The sequence below is a fragment of the Clytia hemisphaerica genome, unplaced genomic scaffold (assembly GCF_902728285.1).
Source record: "Clytia hemisphaerica strain Z4C2 unplaced genomic scaffold, Clytia hemisphaerica genome assembly, whole genome shotgun sequence".
NCBI lineage: Eukaryota > Metazoa > Cnidaria > Hydrozoa > Leptothecata > Clytiidae > Clytia > Clytia hemisphaerica.
Genome location: NW_027103417.1, coordinates 528,896 through 547,610, shown reverse-complemented (window position 1 = coordinate 547,610; position 18,715 = coordinate 528,896). Strand labels below are relative to the sequence as shown.

Genomic DNA, 18,715 nt, shown 5'->3' with positions numbered 1-18,715 from the left:
TTCCACGCAATTTTGTGTGCCTTCGTCCTGGGTTTCCTCCATAGATACAAAGCCTGAAGGGCTAGATGTTGTGCTTTAAGCCATATCACAGGCAGTCACAGGTAAAGAAAGTGAGTATCAGAAAAAATATTGCTGTTATTGTTTTCGAAAACTTGCAAAGCTTCATGCGACTTAGGTAGAATTTCCTACCTAACCAACCACAGCACACTTTTGTGTGAAGAAAAATGTCTGGAATTAAAAATCTGTTGTTCTTTTCTGTGACTGAACAAAAAGTAATAAGTGATGTATATAGAATGAAAACGTCTCTTTTTGCCATGTTGCAAATTAAATGATAGATTTTTAATTCCAGACATAAGTCTAGGAGGGAGGGCACATTGCTATACATTTTAATTCCAGACATATAAATTTGTAAAAAACTTATTTTTCCAGTGAACACCCAGCTTTAGACTTATATCTTAAAAACCTTGTTTACTGATTTTTAATTGAATTTTTATCATACATATAATTTGTGGGTTTTGTAATTTACAGAAATAAAGTTGTAGCAAAAAAAATGGAAACAGAAAGCAGTCAAGCTGAAAGTAGTCAAGCGGAACTTGAAGATGGGGAAATTGAAGATGATGGACAATTTCTCCAAGAAGTTGAAGAAAATATTAGAAAGAAGACAACTAAAATGTGTATCTTTTCATAATAATTTTGTCAGGTAGCATATTTGGGATGTTTCCTTGTTTTAGCTGAGGGTGAAGTATTCTAATTTTTCAAAATTGAAGATATTCTTATTTTTCATAAAAGTTTTCCTATAAAATATTCAAGAGAGCTTTTTTGGAATTTAGATCTTAGTTCCTTTTGATTTGATAGTTCCCTCTTGATAAGATTGATTTTTACCCTGATATTTTTATAATACTCAAACATTTTTAAATTTTGCTTCATTGATAATAAAGGGCTCATCTTGTCTTTATATGTAATAAATTATTTCTGTTTTTTTTTAATTTTTGTATTTTGATTATACACCATGGGTTTTTACAAATTTAATGATGACTATGTTGTGCTTAACAATTCGTTTTGCGAACAGCTAAGAAGCTTGCTGCTTCCAAAAAACAAACTGAAAATGCTACAACAACTGCAAAAACAAATTCTGACTTTGAAATGGATGATTATGAGCTTTTATTAGCACGCCATCAACTCATTCAACAACAGTTACAAAAGGTTAAAGGTAAAACAGACTTGTTTTCATTTTTTCTGGCAAATCTTTTATCAATGATAAGGATAAGTCTTGTACTTAATTTTAAGTTGTGAAGGTGATCACTGTAGAACCTTTAAGAATTTATTTTTCAAGCATGGAATTGAGATACCAATCTGTTACCTATATAAAAATCTTATTTTGAATAAAATGTAGAAAAGGAGTTGTCACCTAAACTTATGAATGAACCCTCAAAAGAATCTTCAACACCACTCTCTGAAGAGCAGAAGAACAACAATGAGAATAAAAAGGCACCTAAGAGACAAAATTCAAAAGAATCAAAGGAATCTCAAACTTCAGCAACATCAGATACAATGGACAATGAAGAGCTGGAGCTACTTCAAATGCGGAAAGCACTTTTAGAACAGACTGCTTCTAAAAAGAATTTAATATCACCAATCAAGTCAACTGAAAATCAAACGTCTGTTGAAAAGGAGCCAGACCTCAAAACTCCAAAAGAAGTTAAAACAAAATCTGCAATAAAGAAGAAAATTCAAAACCCTCCAATCATCGACTTGACTGTTATAAATGATGAAAACGAACAGAAAATGAAACAAAAAGTGATTCCAGTCCTGAATATAAGCAAAACACCAGACATCACAGTTCCAGGGGAAACAATGTAAGCTGATTTAATATTTTAACCATCAATGTTTTTATCACACTCCAAAGACCTGACTTATTTTATGTAGCATTTGTCTTCTTTTGCCCAAGCCTATAATCCATTTAAATAAACGAAAGAAATCTTGAAAAAAACAGCTTTCTGTAAATTAATTAAAGAACTTTATATTCCTTTATATAGGCCTAATACAAAACGGAGAAAATTATCTACTGGATCAAACAAAGTTGCCAAGAAGCAACCTATTCAAACAATTGGACCACTGCAACAACTTCAACCAAGTCTAACAACACCCAAAAGCACCAAAAAGAAAAGGTAGCCATGTAGTTTTCAGTATCTGAAAATCAGGTCCACCTGTAAATGGTCGGTAAAATGTTTCTTAAAGGCTACCAGTTTTTATTTTATGTTTTCATGGTATTGCTACTAACAGACAAATGGAATGATAAAATGGGTCAGGACTGGTTTAAATGAGTGGCTAGACTGCTTTACTTTTGTACCAAGAGCATTCAAATTTCCAGGTTATTATGAGTTTGCTTACTAGGGAGTCACATATTGGCTACTGCTACTGTAAAAAGGTGAATATCAACAGTTAGCATTCATTTTCAGGCGAAGAGGTGGTAAGCGAGCTAAATATCTTGCATACAGAGCACAACAAAAGGAACAGCAACAAAAAGAATTAGCAATCCTTCAACAACAACAAGCCATTGCGTTTGATAATTACAACACTGTCCCAATGGATATTGACAACGATGATGATTGTAAGTGTTATCATCACTTTTTAAGTGTCAAAAACATTTCTAACAAAAACTTGCCAAAGGGTGCAAAGTTTTTTCATCATATATATAACAAGTAAATATTGAAATTTAAAAGCCTTCTGATTCCAATCAATGAGACTGAAAAATGCCAGATCTTCAAAGAGTTCTTCTTTTTAGTGATTACAGCTCCACTACCATTGATTGATACACCAATCACTCAGCCACCACCTCCACCACCACTACCACTCCCCAATACTGGTACGTTAATACTTTTTATAGTGTAGAGTTTATATTGTCTACCACGTAACTTACTTTATATTCATACTGAAAACATTTCATTCAATTGGAATTTTTATTCTGATTCTATATAATTTCGATTTTTTGTTTCACAACTTTACTTTGTTAATTGATATGATATCTTTTCAATAGGGTTGTTTTTGGATACATTTCAACCAGTGGAGGATCGAATGGGTCTTTCAATGACCACTACAAATGTATGTGTTTTCTCTTTAATTGGATTCTTCATGCTTTGGTTTGTTTTTGCTTTGATCATTAAGTTATTTCTTGTCTCAGTGCTAGAGTAAGACCATGCAAGGGTTTCTACGTTAAGTCCAATTTATAAATCTTCAAGGTTGCTTGGATGCCAGGCTATGTTGAACAATTGGAACCAGATAATAGTTATGTGCAAAAACCCAATTTTGATCCAAAGCCAACAAACACTGAACCTGTAACAAATGAACCTGTTATAGCTAAAGGAAAAGTGAAAGTTGAAGGTAAATATATATTTTTTGGTCCATAGTTTAAATTAGATTGATTGTAGTACAATGTTTTTGATTGTCTGGTAAATTAAATTTAGGCATTGCTATTTACATCAAGGTTTTCCAGTAGTGTCAGGTAGTGTGCCATTTTCTACATCAATACAATGAAACCATACAGAACTTGGCTCTTTACCGTTGTATTTATTATATTATAGAAAAAGAAAAGGCAAAAGATATTGACGAGAAAGAAGTCTGGGCATTACGAGCTCAAGCGTTGAAGTCATTGGCATGTAAAAGAGCATCTAAAGTTAAAATGGCTAAAAAGGTATTATTTAATTTGATTTCGAGTTGTCCACTTTTAACTTTATAAATCTTAATTTATGTACATAAACATAAACTAAATTGATTTAAAAATTTAAATTAAGGCCAAAAAAAAAGTTTTGTTTCCGGAAATGGACCAGGTGAACTTTTTTTTGAGAGTCACCCGGCCGCTTAGTTTTTGGGTTGGAGTTGAGGAAAAAAATTTTTTTAACTAAAGATTTCAAACAACTAAACGAAAACTGAAGTTCCTGTTCATCAATTAAAGACCTCTTTTGTGTAAAAGAGTAGAATAACATGTATATAAATAAAAGACGTAAGTAATAGATTTTTCCTTTCTTTTTTATTTTCTTTTCTTTGTGTTTAAAAAAATACTTTTTGTTTATATTTCACAAAGACGTTTGATCGCAGATATTTTGATAAAAGAGGAAGAGAGTGAAAGCATGAAGAAGTGAAAGTTGAAACTCCTCGTATTTGATTTAGATATAAGCTGGGCTATTTTTTTTCTAGTATTTCGTATTTTACAATAGCATATTTTACGCTCAAAAATTTTATGATTTTTGTCTTTGGAAACGCATAAAAAGTTTTTTTTCTGCAAAGGAAATAAAACAAATCACACATTCTTGTTGTTTCTTAATTTCTCACCCCCCCCCCCTCCAAAATCCAAAAAATGAAAAAAAAAACCGGGTGAGTTTTTTTTCGTCACCCGCGTTTCTGGAAACAAGACTTTTTTGTTTTTTTGCCTAACAACGAAGGTGATGAATGGTGAAATGAATAGTCTGGACTGGAGATAAAAGTGAAATGTTATCGAAATAAATATGTTTGGTTGTTTCAGTATATACTCAATTGACCTTACCTCACTGCACTAATTATCAGAGGGCATTGTAATAATTTTTTATGATGATTTTTCACGTTTAGGAAAAGAAAGCACCCCTGGTTTCAAAAACGGAAACAATTTCAAAAGACATACTAAACCTATCACCTCTTCCAAGTCCTAAACCAAGCACACATACAGTTTCAACAGTGCCTTCAAACCAAATTACTTCAATTCCAATAAAAGTCAATGCGCTGATAGCCAAATTCAAGGTAAGTACTTACCAAAACTATTGTTAGAAATTTACATTACTCATTGCTCCAAGTAATCACCAGTCAGGCTTGGCAGAATAACCGTTTAAAGCAGGATGCTGGAGGCTCAAAATGAGATAAAATTTCTCATTTGCTCAAAAGTGGGGAGGCTGAAGTTTCCCCAGTCTCCTCGCTTCCGCTGGGCCTGATGTTCTGATTTAATGGGAGCTCTATTTTTGGTATTGAGCATTTCCTGTGTTGATTTGATCACCAAACGTATAATGGAAAGACTTTTATCGACAAATATATATCAAAGCAAAGGATGACTATTATTTTTCAGTTATAGCAACAGATTGAACAGATTGTCTGAATGTCTGAACCTTGGAATATGAATTAATTGAATTGTTGCTTTTCCAAAAAATTATATTCTCTTTTCAATTTCATTAGCCCCCTGTCCACCCACAAGTGATCATACAGCTTGGAAAAGATGATTTTGAATCTGATGAAGAAGAGGACAAAGTTATTGTTGTTAGACCTACAGTAGCTGCCAGAGTAAGATTGCTTGTTCCTTTCTTCAAATGATTATAATTATATTTTTTTTGATTGCCGCCAACATTTCTACTGTCTTCATAATGAAAATAACTTAAATTCGGTAGATGGGTCATCAAGAAATAGCTTAGAAACTCAGGTTTTTTAGCTGTAATTATAATTTTTGACTGAGAACGTAAAAAGAAATTTTCTACACTCCACCAAAATTTTTCACCAATGTTGTCATTATACTCTTTATATTGTGGTTTTCTATTTTTTGTTAATAAAAATGTTTTATGTATTTTCCTTTTTACCCATGTGTAATATATTTATGATTTTTTTTGTCTCGTTAGGCTAAAGTACAGCAGCGTCGAGCGTCAGGTATATATTTAGCTATTTACATTGATTTGATTTATGATTATATTTTTAGGTGTTTAATCAGTAAGCCTCCTATTAAGACTCCCAATAATCGAAAAACCCATTCCCAAATGAGCATAAAATCAGAACTCTAGTCCTTTATATTATCTGGAAGTGTTTTTAGTGGCTTGGTTCACGAGATTTATGTTTGGCTACGTTTTGAGAGATTATTCTCCCATCTTTATACAACAATCATTAAGGTTAAGTAATCGACATTCATTGAATAACAGCTTGTTTATCTTTATTACCTCTCTAGCAACTGATGAGGAATTGTTAACTGAACTCCGCCTTTACACTGATCGAGCTCAATCAAAAGTCAAAACTCACAGGTAGATTTATTTTTATTCATGTTCATTCAATTTTTATCAACATTAAAACCTATTGTTATACAAACGAAGGAATGGATATGAATTGTCCGAAGAATGTTTTAACCAACTGTTTGATTTTTATAACGTTGGTGATGATGATAGTAATTGAATACTGCATTCTTAACATGTATATTGCTATATGGCCCACAAAAAAGAATTTAGGGTTTGATGAATAACGTTTTTGATTTCAAAGAGGGAAAGGCAAACTCAAATCTCAACCCCTTTGTTGTAGCATTCTCATTCAAAAAGACCAAGTGGAATACAAAAAATTGAACAATGAACTAGCGGAGAAGAAAATTCTTTTCAAGAAGCAATCTGATGAAATCAAGACACTGCAAGCTAAACTTCAGGCTGCATTACGTGAAAAAACAAACACAAAGAAGGCTCACACTAAAATGCATTCAATGGTGACCATCTCTTTATTATTCACTATTTTTTTAGAATTGAAATTGTTACTATATCCTTTTTTCGGCAGGTTATTCATTTTCATAAGTAATATTGACTACAAAAATCTGCAAAAATGGACAATTTTGTTCTCAGAGACCGTTATAGGCAAGTAAGACCCGCGTTATATTTGCACATTTACATACAAGTACTTTTCTCTTTTTAGCTTTTGGATGTCAAACAATCGCTGAAAGAGAAGATCACACTTCGTAAGAAGGTCGAGGATGACGTCATCAAAGCAAAAGCAGTGGTCAATGTACAGAAAATTTCAGAAAATGGTACGATTCACATACAAATCTGTATCACAAAACTGCCCACAACAGTAGAATAGAATAAATCTGAATATTGCATCACGAATGTGTTTGTCTATTGCTGAATCATGTGTAAATGACACTTTGGTTAATCTTTTTTATTGCTTTTAGCTCAATTGAACATGAAGGTTCGTGATCAGATCATCGATTTTTCGGAGACTTTTCGCCACTCTTTTCAACGAATGACGCAAATGGAAAAAGAAGCCCAACAACATTTGAGTGAAACTTCACAAGACGAAGATAATGTGAGTATCCATTTCGTTCAATTTTTTAATTCACGATATGCAACCACTGCAATGACTTTGCGAGATTATGCAATTTTTCTGTTTTTGTTCCACCCAATAACGTCACTTTTTCTATTGTTTAAGTGACGTTTTAGGTGAAAAATTTTAAAGTTCTCAGACGACTCTCTCAGAGTGATGCATCATGAATATAGAGGTCTCATAAATTTAATACAATCTCTAATTATCAAATGATCCCAATAGATTTTATGTGTACATTGAGAAATTTTTTCGAAGTAGAAGTTAATCATTTTTTTACATTTGATAATCCTTCGGGTGAAACTGACAGTTGTTGACAAATAAATGTTTAATTCTAAATCAGCTCTACTTGTTTTCCTGGTATAGAGCACTTTGCACAACAAAGATTACCTTCATGTTTCAAATTATCAAATGAAGAAGTTTTCGAAAATATTGTGTGGATACTTTAGAGCACTGGATTTATTTTTGTCAGATATTGGCGATGTAGTGTTGTCTGACGTCGTGTAAAAAATTATATGTAATTCCATTTCTTTTATCTGGGAGCAGAACTAATGTAAAGGGAGTAATGGGGAGGGTAGAGGGTGAGAGGGTAACTGATTCCGACATCATTTAAAAGTTCTTTATTAAACCTTTCACCAAATAAGTGATAAAAATCACTCCTGAAAAAACACACTCCTTCCATAATGAGAAAGGTTAGCATATTTCTCTTCTTTCAGGTCACTACAACAACAAGCTCAGCCTCAGAAAACGATAACAAAAAACCTACCAACAAAAACGAACTCCAACGCACAGCTGCCAGTGTGAAAAGTATGAGTAAAGAAGACCTCTCAAGGTTAGAGTTACAACTGCGTGAGAAGTTGATCAGTTTCAAAAAGAAGAAAGATGACAAGATCAAACAAAGAGAACTTGATGAAGAAGAAAAGAACACTAAAGTGGAAATCACTCATTTACCAAGTGTAGCTAATAAACGAGATCTCAACAAGTTGAAGGTATAAATTCGAATAGTTTTTTTGGTTGGTTCGATTAATTCTTTTCAATTTATGTAGTTATCTGTTTTTTATTTCATATCAATTTTTTTTTATTAATATATTTAATTTTTCGAGATTGTGCAGATGGCAACCATTGCTTAGCTAGAGAAGATTTTTCTTTCTCTGGTGATTCGTGATAGCCATAACAGGCTGATTGAGGAAAAACTAATTTTCTTTAGGAAACTATATTGAAATGTGATCCTTCATCCATACAAAATGGAAGCCATTTGAATCTGCTGGAAGAACTACAAAATGTTCAGACTGCAACCGATATCAAATTCACCAAAGAGTTTATGGAAAACTCAACAGTTCGAAGTCACAAATTTGTTGATACAGAAGAAACGTCAAACGACTCGGATGAAGTGACTTTGAAATATAACAGCCCTCTTTTACGCTTCAAATCGTACAGGTAACTATTTTTCAAGTTTTTTTGTAATATTAAATTACAAATCTCTCGATCTGGACCGTACTACTGAGCACCGTTGATTAAGGGGATTCTTTGATACACAACCTCTCAGAAACTACACGTAATAAACTTTTATAAACATGTTCTTTTACTTACCCTCTTTGAGTTCTTTTATACACACAAACTTTTTGGACCTACCCCGGTGGGGTGAAGGTCCTATAAATTCACCTCTGTCCGTCCGTCCGTTCGTTACCAGCTTTTCTCGAGATTGAATCATAGGAATCATTTGATTTTCGGTACAAAGGTGCAAAACGGTGGTGGCCAAAATGTGACGGAGCCCGATTTTCTAAAAAAAATTTTTTTGGGCAAATTTGGGCCAAAAAACGGCTAAAAAACGGGTTTTTTGGACTTTGTGAAAAATTGGATCATTAAATTTTTTTGATTTTTTGCATGAAAGTAGGGTACCATCATAGGTAAAAGATGGCTAAAGCAGATTTTTGCAAAAAAATTTATTTGGCTTGAAAAACGCATGTTTATCTATAAGAATCACTATTAATAAGCATACATCAATGTTCTTAGTGAAATTACTCAATTTCTTTTGAGATAAAAGTTTTTTTTGCTCATGAGGACTTACTTTTGAAGAATATGTGTGTTTAGACATGAAATTTTGGTTGCTTGGCGTGTTTTTATAGAAAAAACTGGCCAAGTTCAATATTTTTTATAAGCACACATTATCAATTACTTAGGTATTAGCTTTTCTCGAGATTGGCTCTTTCATTCTTTAAGACTTTTTGCACAAAGATGCATAACTATGAACCCTCGAATGTGACGGAGGCCAATTTTCGAAAAAAAAAATGTTTTAGGGCAAATTTGGGCCAAAAAACGGCTAAAAAGTGGGTTTTTTGGACTTTGTGAAAAATTGGATCATTGATTTTTTCTGATTTTTTGCATGGAAGTGGGGTACCATCATAGGTAAAAGATGGCTCAGGGAGATTTTTGCAAAAAGATTTGTTGGCTCAAAAAACGCATGTTTATCTATAAGAATCACTATTAATAAGCATACATTAATGTTCTTAGTCAAATTACTCAATTTTTTTATGAGATAGATGTTTTTTTGCTCACGAGGGCTTACTTTTGAAGCATATGTGTGTTTAGACATGAAATTTTGGTTGCTTGGCGTGTTTTTATAGAAAAACTGGCCAAATTCGATATTTTTTTATAAGCACATTATCAATTACCTATGTATTAGCTTTTCTCGAGATTGGCTCTTTCATTCTTTATGATTTTTTGCACAAAGATGCATAACTGTAAACCCTCGAATGTGACTGAGCCCGATTTTCGAAAAAAAATGTTTATGGACAAATTTGGGCCAAAAAACGGCTAAAAAAAGGGTTATATTGGATCGTTGTTTTTTTTCTGATTTTTTGCATGAAAGTAGGTAAAAGATGGGTCAAGCAGATTTTTGTAAAAAAACTTTTCAGCTCAAAAAACGCATCTTTATCTTTATCTTTATCTTTATATATAAGAATCACTATTAACAAGCATACATCAATGTTCTTAGCCAAATTACTCAATTTTTTGATGAGATAGAGATTTTTTATATGCTCACGAAGTCTTGAATATGAAAGAATATTTCAAGAGCATGAAATTTTGGTTTCTAAACGTTTTTTTTATAAGAAACAAACGACTAATTTTAATAAATCGTCACTATTTGTGTTCTGAATGATTGTTTAACGTTCATTCTCACGTAGATATCAATTATATGTGTTAAATGCATAAACAGGTAGGTCCATAAAAGTATCACTTGTTTACAATAAATTTCTCACTAGGCTGAATCCATATTTCCGAACACAGGCTAAGAACAACATCAACTCACCCACCTTCGCCAACACAATCAACGCTCGCAAGACAATGTGTAAATACGATCTTCTCGGCTCTTGTAACGACGAAAAGTGTCGGTACTGGCATTTCAACGACTCTTGTGAATTGAACGTTGAAGAACTTATTGAGAGTCTGGTGACTTATGATTCTTCGTTTTTCGACGCGACTGATCAAATGAGCATGGATATTAAACTAAAACTCTTACACTCCTTCACTCAACAATTCATCAACCAATACAGTAGCAACAGCAAGATTTCTACTGACGAACATTTATTGATTTTATGGAATAAAATGAAGGAGAGGCGGAAAGCGAGCAAGCTGCCTGTCTACGAGTGTGTCAGTTTTGAGAAACGTGATCTACCCTTGAATACTAATAATAACGCACAGGCTAAGGATGGTATTGCTGATGGTGAAAATTCTGAATCGATTGGTTTCAAATCGAAACAGTTTAATGAAACGTTTTATCGAGTGAAAAACAAAGCAACTAAACGGGTGGACAAAGTCAGCCAGCTCTCTGAAAGGTAAGCACAGTGTAAGATATCCAAACGTCTCCACAATGTATTTGAATTGCAATTGTTTAAGGTGTTAGTCGTAGACTCTAAGTTGAAATTGCTTACAACAAGTTTTTACCAACAGGGCAGAACTGGCGCTTGGCCACCCGGCTGATCTCGGAGCTGAATTATTTGAAACTATTTGAAACTAATCCAAATAATGAAAATAAAAAACTTCTTTTTTCTAGCCAAGAAATTCGTTACTTTTCTAACGTTTACCAAACCGTCGAAATTATGGAGAAGTCTTTAGAATCTAATCCTACCGACATCAAACTGTGGTTATCTTTAGCTAGATTTCATATGAAAGAACACAAAGAGATTGCGAATGCTGGCGAAAGTGACAACAACAACAAAACAGCTTTAGAGAAAGCTCTCAATGTTCTGTCCAGAAGCCTTGAAGCCAATCGTGATTCTGAAGACCTATGGATCGAATATCTGAAACTATTTGCTAAAAACTCCACTGCTGATGAGTTGAGAGAGTTGAGCTACCAAGCTGTTATGTACGCTGCTACTTATAATGTATGGTGGACTTGTCTAGAATTAGAGAAGATGGTCCTTGGCAAGCAGGAGATTTGCACCGAAATGATCAAATTTATCACTGATTACGAGGAAGACTATGAAGTCAAATCGCATGCTCTGATTGAGACACTACTCTACTTGTGTCGGCTACTAGAGAGCAGGGAGCACCATAAACTTATCTATCATTGTCTGTTAGCAGCTCTTGGGAATGGAATGATCGAAGATGAAGCTCAAAAAATCTGTATTGATAACATGAAATCTCATTTAACGAAGTACGACTTGTCGCTCTTGTGGATTTGCTTTTTGTCAATGAAATGTTTTAATTGTTTGCCGACCAACATGTTTGCACCTGACCAGTTTGGGCCAAGCCGATTGGTTAATAAAGAGAAATTTGTACTTGATTGGTCCTCTAAGAAGATGCTGATCACGGTGGATGAGGCACGATCTTCCTTTCATGGTATGTATGTGATGTTATTGTTTTTATAAGAACTTAGTAAACATCGATTCAGCCTCGGCTACTCTAATTAATATTTGTTCTTAAATTTTTACCAGTTTTGGCCTAATGTTAAGATTCCCAAAACGGTACTTTATGCATAAGCGTCAGTCCCCTGCTAGTTGAGGGAGGAATTACACCCTCCAAAAAGCCCTATAAAAATTTGGGGCAAAAAATGTCTCAAATATTTGGGGGTGACCTAATGTTCTTGGGGGACCTAATGTTCTTCGGGGACCTAATGTACTTGGGGGAGCTGAAAATCATAATTTAACGGTGGGGCTGAATACTTCATCTTAATGGTTGGCTTCAATTACTCAAATAAAAAGCTCATGAAGCTGAAAAATTATCACCTGCAAAAATGAGCAAAATATTTTATCTTAAACCTTGGAACTCCAACACAATTTACATTGAATAACCCTTTTTTACGGAACAAACTTCAAAAGTGTCGATTGTTGAAAGCCCTGGGGGCTACCAATAATTTCATGAGTCTTTGGGAGGACTTAAAACTCAGTGAGGACCTAATTTTTGTCTGGGACCTAAACCTAGGCTGACGCTATGTTTTGTCTCTCTGCTTGATGTTCAGCAACTAGAGATTCGGATCAAGAAGGTTAAGTGGATAAATCCAGGAAAAGGTGTGGCGCCCTCCCCTACATTTTGGGTGGACAGCTAGAGAAAAGGGGGCGTTTGGGTCGCCCTCGACTGCAGTCGCCTACTTACTTACTTTAAAAAAAGTTTCATCCTCGGTAGTGTGTCACAGTTGACTTTAATTGTTATATTGTTTCTTTTATTTTTACAGAGGCGTTCAAATGTTTCCCAAACTTGACATTGGACGATATCAAATCCATCATGATTTTATATGAGAACTTGGCAGCTTTTGAATTGGCAAACGGAAACATTCACGTTGCCGGTGAAATATTCCGTTCCTTGGTAACGGTGGAGAGTTCATTCGTAGAGGGTTGGGTACTATTCTTGAGTTTGTTTTTCAAGCATTCTTCCATGGATACGGTTGTCAAGATATCAGAAGATGCGATGCATAAGTGTGACAATGATGTTGTGATTGTCTACATCTACTCGGAATGGCTTCACCGAAAGGTTGGTCGTTTTTAGTTCCTATAACCCTATGTAAAAAAGTTCTGCTCCCAAGTTTCCAAGTTGCATCGAAGTAGGTCCTGTCAGTATCAGATCAACAATCTTATTGGGACACGAAATGATCAGGTTTAAAGGCCGGTCTCCACTTACGCGCGCTGCGATCTCACCTTTTGGCTTCAATCATTTTGGCGTTTGGAAAAAAGATAACGTCATAAAAATGTAGCGCGCGCTCGAAAAAATAGTTGAGCACATTTCAACTTTTTTCAACGGTTACGTCAAATCGCCCCAATGGAATTGCTTCATTCTTCTTTTGACCAATAGCGTGGAAGCATTGCTCGAAAAAGTGCGATGGAAGTGCGCGCAAGTGGAGACCGGCCTTAACTGTAATAATAGGGGCTGTAGGTGCTTTTTATCAATTTACAAATTTCCAGTTGTTTACCAAAGTTTAATCAAGCTTTCAATTGCCATTGATAAAATTCTTTATGTAAGTAACCCTCAGGATTCATTATTCGTGATGGACACACGTAAATACTCAACTCGAGCAAAATCAAAACACTTAAAAATTATTGAATTTCAATTTTTGTTAGGGCATGCCGAATCTTGCATTAGACAAGTTAGCCAAATGTATTCAAACCTACTTCCAACTTGAACCGGACGACCCAGAGAACACAACAGACGTGTTGTATTTGTACAAAGCAGTTCTTGGTCTTGACCTACCATATGACGTCACTTTACCGGTGTATTTACCGAAGCCTTCGGAACATCTCAAATTGTTCTATTGGCAATGTTATTGGTAAGACAATAATTCTTAATCTATTATTCCACTTACCATTTTAACGTAGAGGCTGTTGGTGATGCCCTTAATGATGTTCCTAGGAAGGAAAGGAAAGGTCCATTTAAAACTCAAACTAGCCTCTAGGCTTAAACTCCAATGTTAAAATACCGGGTGAGATCTTTGTGTTTGATAAACAATAAAGTTATGTGTTTTTTCTCGTGGACCTCTTAATTTTACAATTTTCATTATCATGCAGTATTGAGTTGTTGGGTTTAATTTTCATTTCGTGAACTATCAATTATTCCCATTCTTTTCCCCGTACAGTTTACTGTTGAAGATTCGTCAAATTCCACCCACCATAACACTATACTCGTCTGCCATTGACGAAGCTTTGGAGAGCGCTGTACACCAATACACAAATCGTGAAAACACCAAAAAGATCTGGGCATCTTACATCGAACACAAATTAGCCTCGTACGATGGTATTGAAATCTCTACCAAAATGTGTAACCAACTGATCGATCTGCTTTTGAGATGTATCATGGCGATTCCGTCTGGTGTGAATGTCAAAGAAAATAAGCTGGTGTCATGGAAAGATTATGCGTTCCAAAATAAGGTATATCATTTTGAGTTGCTTTATTTAAACTCCCATTTAATCGTTTTTGAATCTTAAGTTTCTGCTTGAAGTCTTCTAGATCGGCTTCATCAAGGGTAGGGTCACTGAGCCTGAAGCAATATGTGGGTAGTTTTCGCCCCCTTTTTAATTTATTTTCGCGCAGAAAATGTTCGCGAAAAAAGTAAATTGTTTTAGTTATTTTTTATGATAATTCTTTAATGTCGAAATTATAGAATTACCCAACCTTCAGTTAGTTAATCACACCTGTTAAGTTTCACAAAAAACACGTTTTCTTTATAAGAACGAACTATATAAGAACATAAGGCTTCAATATTCAAAATGTTAAAAACAAGCTAAGAACATTTTAAGGCTTTGTAGACTCAAAAACACCCCTATTTCTTAGGAAAATGGTCAAAAATACTCACAAAATGGTCAAAATAAAAACAATTTTAGGCTTAAGACTCGAAAAGTGAAGGACCACCGAAGGCTTCAAAAATTTTGCATTTTCTTACGTGTAAAACGTGTAAGGGTATGTTTTCTGGCCATTTGAAATATTGAGAACACTTAAGAAAAAGACGTCTGGTTTTTCATTCTCCTACTCTAGATGGTAGACAAGTGTATCAGATGTGTTCCGGAAAACAGACGTTCAGTGGTTTATCACAAATTGATTGATATCATGCCAGACAATGTCGAGCTTGCCCACAGGTGAACAAAGAAACTAAAAATCTCTTTGAATTGAAAAAACTGCTGACTGAGGATGTAGATGAGATTAGATGCTAGAGAATGATGATGATCTTGCATTTTAATTAGAGTCTCTCTAACTCGAACCTCTATAACTCAAAAGTCTCCTTAACTCGAACAAGTTTTATGGTCTCTTCAGTTAGCAAAACCTTATAAACCAATCTCCATAACTCGTAATTACCTGAACTCGAACAAATTTGTATTCCCAGTGTTATAGAGGCTCCACTGTATAATATAAATTTCTAATCGCAATGATTTTTACACATCCCTAGTCTGTTTCTGCCCTGTTTCCATTCCTTCGTTATTTCAGGATTTGTGTGCACGAATTTTCGCTGGGTAATTACCAACAAGTGCGCTCCATATGTGGTGGAGTACTGCATCAAAACCCACATTATATACCATTGTGGCTCATGTGAGTAAATTAGGAAAAGACCGTATTCTTACTAAAAATCCCTCTAAATTCAAAATCAATCCATCAAATTAACCGCCTTATGCTATACTTTTTGAATTTGAACTGAAAACTTTAAGCACAAATGGATTCCTTATACAAATCTATATATAACTTCATCTCACGATGTTTGAATGAGCACGTAGTTTGCACATTCTAACAAACTTCGAATGATGAAGGTGTTTTCCCTTCATGGCACTACAACTACTACTCCCTTTTTCTTTCACCTTAAGGGCAATCAAAGTCGAATGTAAATCTAACTCAATCAGAGAGGTAAGGTCAAAATCTAGACGAAACCAAAAATGTTCTGCTTTTATAACACTAATTGCGTCAGATTGCATCCTTTAATTTTTTGAAACTTCTACAATCTTTCCTCACCTTCCCCTCCCTGGTCCCCACTACACCCCCTAAAATAACAATTGACAGAAGACTTTAAAGATTGGATTTGCATCAAACTGTCAAACATTGGTACGTATATGTTTGTTTTATCTTTATATATCTTTTTAGAAATCGATTGAATTTGAAATTTTGTAGTCAAAGGTCATATTCAGTGTCCTATTGGTATCCACCCCTTCAGTCGAGTCGGAATTCTTCCCCATTTTGAATTTCAGGCACGCTGGTTATACGAAGAGACGATCAAATACAATCCATATTCTGCTGTCTTGTGGAGAGAAGTCAGTTATCTTATCAGCTCAACTAGATCTTGATCGTTCTTTCTGCTATTCATTCATTCATTCATTTATTCATTCAACCTTTCATTTCTAAAGTATGCATAAACACTTTCAAATCAACGACCTTTTAAACAGTATACTATTCTGACCCATATTAAAAACAAAGAATCAACTCATTTTTAGATTATTTTTCTAACACATTTGTGCTGCTTTGTGTTTCATTTTTAAAAGAACTTCATCTCTCTCCTCATGCTCAACAACTTTTGAGAGCGTTTTTTTCGTTTTCTCTTGTACCCTGCGCAGTATTCTTGCTTCGAAATCGCCTACACAAATGACCTAACCAAACTTGAAGAATCACTCAAAAACATCACTGAAAGAGCACTTAAGTACGAGATCAAGATAGCTGATTACCTACGTACCCTATCACCTGGTGGCTAGAAGAATCAAACAATTTGTCCGTGGCGTGCACCACTAAAGAAGAAGGAGGAGAGATATTCGTCAGGTAATATCAGGTAAAATTGACAGATCTTTGTCAGGTAAGTTACGTGGAGCAGTAAGAGTATAGTGAGTACTCTTTACTATGAGTGGAATATTATGTATGTTAATATTCCATGGTCATTTGGATTCTGGAAAGATTTCACTTGGGAGATCTTTTTCATCTTATCCAACATAAATTAAGTTGTTTCTATATGGGAAACTGGAGAAGTAAAGAACAACGAAGTAATTTTATTACAGTTGAACTAAATCATCATAAAATTGAACTGGGCTATTATTCATTTCTACTGGTGAACTATTCAAATGAGATCAAAGCAGATTGTCAACAGACAAAAACTTGCTATGAAACTTTAGAGAGATTGTGAACAATTAAGTCAATTAAATGAAAGTACAGCGAATGGATTAATTATTGCATTTGAAATAAATTACTGGTATAGATGACGGAGACCTTGGATGCATTGATTTGTGGTATTGTTTAACTAATATACTTTACAGTTTATTTTACTGTTAACCAATACATTACATGAATAAATTTAAAGTAGTTTTAGCGCACAATTTTGTTTAAATTTTGCTTTCACAATTTTGTATTCATTTTAGAATAATTTTAGGGAAAATTGAAAAAATGTATTCTTATAACTGTAAAATTTTATACTTTTATATTCAGAGATTATGTTATTCTTATAATTGGATGTCTTAAATTTTTTCTTGTGTTTAAATCATTTTATGCATTTTATGAAATTTTATACAATTATTTACTGTTGTTTGTTCTAATAAAATTCTTGTTATGAGATTTGTTGTTAAATTTGTCTGAGTCGTTTTTTTCTGATCTCTTTCTGATGCTTTGGTTTGGATCGTATTCTGATTGCAGTGTCTTGGTAAAAATACCTTGACCTAAAAATATTTGGAGAAGGAATTGTTGAAGGGATTTTTTTCTTCGAAACTTTAATAAATTTTCGGTTATTTTTTTCTGTTCTTTAAAATACACCAGTGTCCGAAAAAGAAAGTGGACACCTAAAAATGTATAACAAGTCTATAGTGTGAACTCATTTGATCGATTAGCTAGAATTGAAATCGGCTTTGTTTTGCTATTTTGTGTCTCGTATTATACTTACTGGTCTGTAAGTTTTGACCTAGTTGTGTAAATCACTTCAAATACCGATTTTCAATTTAAAAATTAGATACCAATCTACTAGTACTACCTTTATTTACGTTTCAAGCCGTCTACATCTTCTTACTGTTTATCATAACCAAATTAATACTCTTCCATTTTAGATTACTCTAAGTATTGAAAAAATAATGATAAAAAAATAAGTAAATGGTTAAAGCATGATTGGGTTGGTTGTAAGTCATTCTTCAGAAATTATATAGAAATTGTTATTTGACCCTTATTTTAATAATTTTTTTTTAATCTTTAAAAAGTCTATTTTGCTAATGAGCACTGCTAATTGAGCTTTTTTGGTTATTTTAAAATATTATTTTAAAAACATTGACTTCAAAACAAGTCATTGTATTCATTTTAGTCAGTCAACCTTCACAAAAATCCGAAGAGCTAAGTGTCTACCGGGTGACCCAGAAAAAAAGTATAAGGGTTTGATGATTTTTGACATTTTTCACAGATACTCTCCAAACCTTTATACTTTTTTCTGGGTCACCCTGTAGAAGATACAGAGGGTCGACCATTTAAATTAGACCTAAGACCTTCAGTGGACACCACAATGTGACGACTTTGACAACGCTTAATTCATGTAATATTTTTTTGCAGGACCACAAAATACATCTCACGTAACCAGACGGTACATATTGGTATGATTTTCCTATTTTATTTCAAAAATATGCTCTTACTCAATATTCACGACGTACAATTCTTTTTGTCAGATTTTCAGTTGGTTTCATAATTTCTTAGTTCCATTTATATGAATCAAGAC

The 18,715-nt window shown here is 33.9% G+C and overlaps 1 protein-coding gene across 1 annotated transcript; it reads left to right on the top strand.

Moving 5' to 3' along the window:
* The first annotated feature begins 532 nt into the window (after positions 1 to 532).
* LOC136797682 (zinc finger C3H1 domain-containing protein-like) lies at positions 533 to 17,592 on the top strand. The gene is made up of 28 exons (XM_067054268.1): positions 533 to 674; positions 1,070 to 1,210; positions 1,394 to 1,856; positions 2,037 to 2,168; positions 2,460 to 2,611; positions 2,786 to 2,866; positions 3,038 to 3,102; positions 3,240 to 3,381; positions 3,582 to 3,691; positions 4,603 to 4,770; positions 5,197 to 5,301; positions 5,631 to 5,658; positions 5,951 to 6,023; positions 6,295 to 6,469; positions 6,673 to 6,784; positions 6,929 to 7,062; positions 7,794 to 8,066; positions 8,285 to 8,514; positions 10,341 to 10,913; positions 11,132 to 11,919; positions 12,752 to 13,047; positions 13,632 to 13,837; positions 14,144 to 14,435; positions 15,040 to 15,140; positions 15,487 to 15,588; positions 15,858 to 15,897; positions 16,236 to 16,298; positions 16,599 to 17,592. Exons 1-28 carry the CDS (start codon positions 551 to 553, stop codon positions 16,731 to 16,733), a joined length of 5,304 nt encoding a protein of 1,767 aa, XP_066910369.1. The 5' UTR covers positions 533 to 550; the 3' UTR covers positions 16,734 to 17,592.
* The last annotated feature ends 1,123 nt before the right edge of the window (positions 17,593 to 18,715 follow it).